Raw genomic sequence first — 9124 nt, 5'->3', positions numbered from 1 at the left:
TGTGACCTGATTAAAATGCTTTGAGATCCATGAAAAGAGTAGGCAGTGGACCTGATAAAATGCTTTGAGATCCAGTGAAAGTAGCGGACCTGATAAAATGCTTTGAGATCCAGTGAAAAGTAGTGTTTTACTTGGAAAAATTGCTGGTTGAGAACCCAGTGAAAAGTAGCGTGGACCTGATAAAATGCTTTGAGATCCAGTGAAAAGTAGTGTTTACTGATAAAATGCTTTGAGACCAGTGAAAGTAGTGGACTGATAAAATGCTTTGAGATCCAGTGAAAAGTGTAGTGTTTTACTGATAAAATGCTTTGAGACCCAGTGAAAAGTAGCGTGACCTGATAAAATGCTTTGAGATCCAGTGAAAAGTAGTGTGTTACTTGATAAAATGCTTTGAGACCCAGTGAAAAGTAGTGTGGACCTGATAAAAATGCTTTGAGATCCAGTGAAAAGTAGTTTGTGGCCTGATAAAATGCTTTGAGACCCAGTGAAAAGTAGCGTGGACCTGATGAATACTTTGAGACCAGTGAAAAGTAGGGGTTACTTGATAAAAATGCTTTTAGACCCAGTGAAAAGTAGCGTTGACCTGATAAAATGTTTGAGATCCAGTGAAAAGTAGTGTTTACTTGATAAAATGCTTTGAGACCAGGTGAAAAGTAGCGTGTGGACCTGATAAAATTGCTTGAGATCCAGTGAAAAGTAGTGTTTTACTTGATCTCCTACTGAGGCCAGTGAAAAGTAGCGTGGACCTGATAAAATGCTTTGAGATCCAGTGAAAAGTAGTGTTTTACTTGATAAAATGCTTTGAGATCCAGTGAAAAGTAGTGTGGACCTGATAAAATGCTTTGAGATCCAGTGAAAAGTAGTGTGGACCTGATAAAATGCTTTGAGACCCAGTGAAAAGTAGCGTGGACCTAATAAAATACTTTGAGACCCAGGGAAAAGTGCCTCATAAATGCAATGTGTCAGTATCATTGTCAATGTATTTGACTGGCAGGTGGATGCAGGTGGTGATGACCCCATGGAGCCCGACCCCCGGGTGACCGTGCCCGCAGAGAACGGGGTCAACCACGCCCCCATCATCTCCCCCAAACCCCCCAGCCTTGTTAGCCACCAGCAACAGCCCACAGGTACAGGTCAAATCTCCACTTGAACTTACAGTGACTCCAATATGGCAACCAGTAAACTTGAATTTGTCATTTACAACCCACTTGATCTGGCAAAACCCTCACTAACAAGTGTATATATTGTGCATCAGGTTCAGTGAAACCAGCAGTGAAGACTGAGGATGTAATCCAGAGTGTTCTTACAGGTAAGACTGGAGTAGGACTCCAAACCGTAACATATTGTGTTCTCGTATTAAGATGACTTTATGCGTCAATTGACACTTCCCGACAGATTTGTTGCCCATCAGACCCAGGATTCGAACTGGCAACCCTCCGGTTGCTGGCTCAACTCTCTAACCAGTAGACTACCTGCCCGGCTACCCTCGATCTATACATGTGAACAGATTGCATGAACACTATCTGTAAAGGAGCGGAACAAATACAGGTAGAAAGTCAAACCCCCCTGTCCTCCCCCTCCCTCCCTCCATACCGTTCTCTTTTCCATCCCTCTACCCTCCCTCCTTCCTCCCTCCTTCCTCCAGAGATGGAGGCCCAGACGCTGGAGGAGCTGAAGCAGCAGAAGGGCTTTGTGAGGGAGCAGAGGAAGCAGTATAAAGAGATGAAGGAGTTGGTCAGGAAGCACCACCGTAAGACCGGCGAGCTGATCAAGGAGCACACGGCCAGGGCTGCAGAGCTGCAGAACCAGCACCAGCGCAGGCGCGCCGCGCTGCAGAAGAGCCACAAACGAGACGGTAAGAAAAGGTAGGTAGCCCTCTTCTCCTCCTACTCCTCCTCCCTGCCCTTCTTCCTGTATCCCTCTGTTTCGCTCACTGTGTGTCGGCCTCTATGTCTCTCGCTCTCCGGTCATGTTTTCCCGCTTCCATGTGGGTGCTCAGTGGCCTTCCACAGATAACTGTGTGTGTGTGTGTGTGTGTGTGTGTGTGTGTGTGTGTGTGTGTGTGTGTGTGTGTGTGTGTGTGTGTGTGTGTGTGTGTACTGAGCACGCGCGCGTGTTTGTGTTTGTTGGCACTTACCTACCTCCATGTGTGTGTTAACCTCAGTGTCTGCTGTATTTGTGTGTGTAGTAGGTCGGAGCAGTGTCTGTCGTCCCTGGAGCAGGAGCTGTGTGTGTTGGACCAGGAGTCCAGTCAGAGACTGTCCGAGCTCAAGGAGCAGCAGCAACAACAGCTACTCGCACTGAGACAGGAGCAGTATTACAGCGAGAAGTACCAGAAGAAAGAACACATCAAAATGGTACACACACACACCCACACCTAATCCCTATCCTCAAGCAGAGTGATACTAGAGGACGAGAGCACACGAACTCATTTCAGTGTACACTTTTTATTGGCGTCGAATCAGCATCAAATGCAGTAACACTCAACTCAGTACAATGCTAAGCCTCGGCTTGTGTTTAATGACCGGGATCCCTCTGGGTTTTATTACTCACTCTGCTTTGCTGACCTTAGATCAGTGTGAAGATGTCCCAGTGCTCCTCCACTGCTATGGTAGATGGGAAAATGCTGAGTGTAGTCACGGTTCTGTGTACAGGTTTTTTTATGGATGAGGTGTCAGGGTTTATCCATGCAGAAGAGAACAATACTGACTGGGCCAATTCTATTCTCCAAAGTCGACAGATCATGCCTGAGTTAAACCGAAACCACAAGTCACCTTATGAGGCAGACAAACTGTAGGATAACCAGTGGTATTTGTCTCTGTGTGTCTCCAGCTGGTGGAGAAGTTGACAACCATAGCGGAGGAATGTCAGAGTGCCCAGTTGAGGAAGATCCGAGACATCTGTGACAAGTGAGCACGCACACACACACACACACACACTTACTTTTATCCAGAGCGACTTACAGGAGCAATTAGGGTGAAGTGCCTTGCTCAAGGGCACATCGACTACATGCAAGTAGTTCATGGGGCAATTGTGTCACTTTCCTTCTCCACAGGGAAAAGAAAGACCTGAAGAAGAAGATGGACAAGAAAAGACAGGAGAAGATTAATGAAGCGAAGGCCAACAACAAGAATGTGACAGAGGAGTAAGCAGATGGGGTTCAGATGGGGTTGAGGAGGAGGTGTGTTTATCTGTATATGCACACGGCCACCAGATGGCGACGAAGGTTCACGCTTCATCTGACTGATCGACGCACACACGCAATATAATCAGACGATGCCGTTATTTTGACAGAAAGACTTGACGCTAGAAAGTGTCACAGGTCATCAGGCAGACTTACCGACTTTTATGTACGGTCCTTTGAGTTAGATTGGAACCAGGAATGTTAGGATTGTTGATTGTTAAAGTCATCTTTAGGTTAGATTTGAGGAATGTTAAGGTGGATGTAAGAGCTGACGCCTCTCGTTGTTCACAGGGAGAAGCTGGAAATCAACAGGTCGTTTGTCAATGAGGTGGTGCAGTATATCAAACGGGTAAGTTTGTGTGTTTGTGTGTGTGTGTGTGTGTTTCAAGTTGTATTAGTTGTATGTACAGGATACACGTCCAACAAAATTCTTACTTGCAGGTTCATTCGCAACAATAAGAAACTAGAAAAGTATGTTTTCCTGAAGAAAATTTGGTTTTCCTGAAGAAAATAAGTTATTGCCATGGTAGTGACTACAGTAGTAATGGTAATGACTGGTTATAGTTGGCAAAGTAGGTAGATGTAAAAATGTATTGATTGATTAGATAGGATAGCCCGAACATGTAACAGTTGGTTTGGTGTCTCTAGCTTGAACGGTTCAAGGGTTACTGTTGGTGAGTTAATTTATGCTAATTTATATAGTTATAGTTGATACAAGTTTTTTTTAAATCTGAAGATAGGATAGCAAAAACATGTGTCTCTAGCTTGAATGGTTCAAGAGTTAGTTTTGGTGAGTTATTTTATGCTAATTTATGCTCATTCAAATATTTTTTTGGGGGGGGATGGGGAGATCGAACCCCAGGCTGTGATGATGCCGTGCCTTAGACCGCTGCGCAACTTGGGACCCAGGTGGGGTGTTTATAGTTTTCAAAAGGTTTCAGAGAATTTGAAGTTCAGATAGCCTGAATGTTTTAAAGTTGGTCTTGTAGCTTAATTAACCAAGGAGCAGGACCATTTTTAATATGTAACCACTGTATTCCTATGGTTCTCATTCAAGTCCATGTTAATTTACGCACATTTTAAATGGTTATAGTTCCAAAAGTATACATAGTATCAAATATCCTTTGACAAGAAATCTAAGTTGGGCCAGTCTGAACACCTCAACGTTGGTTTGGTGATTATTTTAGATTTTTTTTACAGCTAAGGTCTATGGTCCTTCTTTTGACATTGAAATGCATTGGGAGATCATTTAATCTACAGTTGTGCTTTGCAAGCACAACTAATAATAAAATATAAGTAGAATCGAATAAACATTTTAGTATAATACAGGAAGGTACAATTTATAATACAATATTTACACATGTATCACGGAAGGGTCTGGTAGCATCAGTTGTGAGGTGTGTGTAGCATGTGTGTGTGTGTGCGTGAGTGAGTGAGTGCATGTGTGCTAAGGTGCGGAGAATCAGAACAGGTGGTCAGTCCAGTTCAAGTGTTCAGCAGTCTGATGGCTTGTAGATATGAAACTGTCTCTGAGCCTGTTGGTATCAGACCTCATGCTCCGATACCGTCTGCCCGACGGTAAGGCAGTGAACCGCTCGTGGCTGGGGTGTGTGGGGTCCTTGATGATGCTGCAGTACTTCCTCAGTCACGTTTCAATTAGACGTCCTGGACGGATGGAAACACAGTCCTAGTGATGTACTGCGCCGTCTTCACCAGCCGCTGAAAGGCCTTGTGGTCGTGGGCAGAAAAATGTCCATACCAGGCCGTGATGCAACCGGTCAGGATGCTCTCGATGATGCAGCGGTAGCATTTGGAGAGGACCAGGGGTGGCATGCCAAATTTCTTCAGCCGCCTTAGGAAGTTGAGGCGCTGTTGCACCCTCTTTACAAGATTGGTGGTATTGTTGGTCCATGTCACGACCTTTGTGATCTGGACGCTGAAGAACCTAAAACTGCTGACTCTCTCTACTGCAGTCCCGTTGATGTGGATCGGTGGGGGGGGGGGGGGGTTCCCTCCTCTGCTTCTTGAAGTCAACAATCAACTCTTTTGTTTTGCTGATAAGGGAAAGGTTGTTGTCCTGGCACCACAATGCCAGTTCACTTACCTCCTCCCTATAGGCTGACTCGTCCTTGTTGGTTATCAGGCCTACAACTATGGTATTGTCAGTAAACTTGATGGAGTTGGTGTCATGCAAAGCCACGCCGCAGAGGGCTGAGGACACACCCCAGGGGCGTACCTGTGTTAGAGTCACAGCGACTGTTTATTGTTGTAATCGTAGGTTATTTTAGGTTAGACAACAGGCTGTGGAGATTGTTGCCAATCCTTGAATGCTGCAGTACAGGCTCTCAGCATGGTACGGATTTCTCCGTTCATCCAGGGTTTTTGGTTGGGGTATGTCTGGATTGTTATTGTGGGTAGAACATCATCAACACATTTCCTAATGACGTCTGTGACAGGATGATGTACACTGAGTGTACAAAACATTAGGAACACCTTCATAATATTGAGTTGCACCTCCTTTTGCCCTCAGAACAGCCTCAATTCATCAGGGCATGGACTCTACAAGGTGTTGAAGGCATTCCACAGGGATGCTGGCCCATGTTGACTCCAATGCTTCCCACAGTTGTGTCAAGTTTGCTGGATGTCCTTTGGGTAGTGGACCATTCTTGATACACACAGAAAACTGTTGAGCGTGAAAAACCCAGCAGCTTTTGCAGTTCTTGACACACTCATACCAGTGCGCCTGTCACCTACTACCATATCCGGTTCAAAGGCACTTACATTTTTTCTCTTTCCCATTCACCCTGTGAATGGCACACATACACAATCCATGTCTCTATTATCTCAAGGCTTAAAAATAATTATTTAACCTGTCTCCTCCCCATCTACACTTTCACCTGGATTCACCTGGGCAGTCTATGTCATGGAAAGAGCAGGTGTTCGTCATTTTTTGGTACAACTCAGTGTATATTCCTCAGTGTTGATCGATGAGTCCAGGGTGGATGAATCTTTGAACATATTCCAATCAGTATTCTCAAAAGAGTCATGCAACATTGAGCGCAGCGCCTCACTGTTCTCTGTTGGTGGCTCCCTCTTCAGTTGCAGCTTGTAGATGTGGAGTAGGAACAGAGAGACGAAGTGGGGGGGGCTTTGTACGCATAACTGATGTTTGTGTACACATGGTCCAGCACAGAGGGGATGCAGGATGCATGGGGTCAAACATGTTGGTGATCATTTGGAAGAATTTGTTTCAATCTTGCTTGGTTAAAATCTCCCGTGACAATAAAGACTGCTTTCCGGTGAGAGGTTTCTTGCTGGCTAATGTTCTTGTGCAGTTGGATGAGTGCCACCTTGATGTTTGCTTGTGGTTTCACTGTATATACACAGCTGTGACAATAACACGTGAATTCTCTTGACATATAGTGGGGTCGGCATTTTAGCTTCAGAAACTCCAGGTCGGGTGAACAGGAGCTCGGGATGTTTTCAACTTCAGTACACCAGGAATTGTTGATGAGGAAGCATACCCCTCCCCCCTACTCTTAACAGAAGCCGCCATTTGATCGATAAGGGAAATGGAAAAGCCATCTGGTTGAATAGCAGAGTCGAGTTAATTGACCGTAAGTCATGTCTCTTTAAAAACAGACGCAGCATTCCTTGACGCCCCTCTGCGATTGAAGCCTTGCTCTGAGTTCACAAATGTATTTTCAGGCGATTGGACATTAGCCATCAAGGAAGTGGAGGCCGTGTAGCCCGTCTTTTCAGCCTAGCTTGGAGTCCCCCTTTCCTTTCTGTTCTTCATCGCCAGCGTTGCCTTTGGTCATCTCGGCCAGGAGCAACAGGTAAGCCCGCTGTGCCAGGAACAAAGGTGCCAATGTAGTATTCCAGATCTGGGAGGCCGAGAGATGTGTGTAGCTTCCGATTCATGATCCATAAGTGTTTGTCGGTTGTAGGATATTATCGCACAGACATTCTGAGCGAACAAAGTAAGAATTAATGCAAAAATAGCCATTTAAAAAAAAGTCAAGCAGGAACTGGCAAGACACGCGCCCTCCGCCATCTTTGTGTGTGTCCGTCCGTGCCTGTGGATTTGTTTGTGTTTGTTATACGGTATGTATTGCGTAGTGGCTACACCTTACTCTCGCCTACCCCTGTGTTTGCCTGTGTGTAGTTGGAGGATGCTCAGAGTAAGAGAATGGAGAGACTACTGGAGAAGCAGAACGACATCAGACAGCAGATTGTGGACGAGAAACCTAAGGTATGGACACGTTTGCCCTCAAATACAGAACTGTGGGATGAAGTTGCTTTCGAACCAATCATTCATGGTCAGGTATAGGATGCGTTCCACATGTCACTCTAATCCCTTTACAGTGCACTCCTTTTGACCACGAGTCAAAAGTGATGCACTATATAGGGAACAGGGAGACATTTGGGACAAAGACATATTTTCATCCCATAAAGGGTCCATTGGTTAATCATTTCCATCATGTCCATTGTTACTGTGATTGTAGGAAGGAGGTACTACAGAGGACCAGGGTAAGACATTCTGCGTCTGAGTGTGCATTAATACAGCTTCGATACTTAAAGCATGTATAACAAAAAGCTGTAACATGAAATAATTTATACGGTTTGAATAAGAAGGCAAACGCTGGAGAATGATAACAAGTGGATGTGCACCTTGCTTCCGACTCTGCCTTTCTTTAACAATAACCCTGATGGTCAACCGCACTCTTAAGGCCAAGCTCGACCTAACACTCCCAAATACTCTTTGCCCTTGTCAGACGGTTCATTCTTTCCTTTCCTCTTCGCCCCCTCGCCTCTCCTCTATCATGTCTCCTCTGTCTGCTATGTACACGTAGCTGGATCTCCAAACTCCATTTCCATGGCCTAGTTTCTTACCCCTCTTCCCCACTCTCAGTGTTCTGCTCTGTGTTTGGGTGTCTGGGACAACTGACTATTTTCAGGCACATTCCCTCTGAATACTCTGCTCTATGGCTACGGTTGTATTGCTGCGTGTTTTTGTTGTAACAACTCATTTTTAACCTTGTTATTGTATGTAGAATAGAAAGTACACTTTTTGTCCAGTACCTAATGAATTGGCGATGTCTATAAGAGAATTAGCCGAGTACAGTGCATTCAGAAAGTATTCAAACCTCTTTGACTACAGTAACGTGACACATTTTGTCACGTTACTGTAGGGCTGGGCGATAATAGCGATAATTATCGAGGTAATTACTTCCCTCGATAACGATATAAAAACGTTTCGATTCATTTTCGATAACGTCGATGTAGAATAATTAGGTACAGCAGTTCCATTTCACCTCTGTGACGCAGCAGGAACGTGCAGAGAAGTGACAACGTACACGTGGAGAGGTAGACGCCCACTAAAAACCACTTAGCACCTCGAGTGATGGAGTAGCCACAATTAACCACGAAAAATGAGTGATGTCGGCGAAAACAGTGGCGGTGATAGCCATGGAGAAGGAGCAGCTTCCAACGAAGAAATGATTGATAAAAAGGGTTAAACTGTTTCAGTAATTTGGAAGTGGTTTGGCTTTTTGAAGTCCGACAAAGAGGAGAGCAATGTTCGGTGCAAATTGTGCCGTAGACAGGTGGGTGGTAATATGACAAACCTTTTTCAACATCTGTAGCTAAATCACTCTTTGGAACATGCAGGAAGTTTGAGTTTGCGCCACGGTATTGATAAACGCCCCTCAAACACCAGCCAATCTAGGGATGTTTGCCTGAAGCAGTCAACACGGACAGCGTTTATGTCCTACAAGCAAACATTGAAAACACAAAGACATCACAAATGCTATTATGCATTGCTAAGGACATTAGCACAGTCGAAAAGGAAGGTTTCAAGAGGCTTATCAATTGAATTGACACCAGGTACGTGCTCCCTGGCCACAAATATGGAACAATTCTCCTTCAAGTATAATT

General features: G+C 44.9%; 1 protein-coding gene across 1 annotated transcript in view; it reads left to right on the top strand.

Annotated features, from left to right (window-relative positions):
* LOC111954482 (1-phosphatidylinositol 4,5-bisphosphate phosphodiesterase beta-1) overlaps positions 1-9124 on the top strand; it is a 110316-nt gene that overhangs the window by 82485 nt on the left and 18707 nt on the right. The window contains 8 exon segments of the mRNA XM_070435850.1: positions 995-1127; positions 1256-1309; positions 1646-1865; positions 2189-2357; positions 2833-2909; positions 3056-3145; positions 3476-3533; positions 7353-7439. Coding sequence (XP_070291951.1) covers positions 995-1127; positions 1256-1309; positions 1646-1865; positions 2189-2357; positions 2833-2909; positions 3056-3145; positions 3476-3533; positions 7353-7439 — 888 coding nt within the window.

This window comes from Salvelinus sp. IW2-2015, linkage group LG28, assembly GCF_002910315.2.
Source record: "Salvelinus sp. IW2-2015 linkage group LG28, ASM291031v2, whole genome shotgun sequence".
Taxonomy (NCBI): Eukaryota; Metazoa; Chordata; class Actinopteri; order Salmoniformes; family Salmonidae; genus Salvelinus; species Salvelinus sp. IW2-2015.
This window is presented reverse-complemented; position numbering and strand designations above follow the sequence as displayed.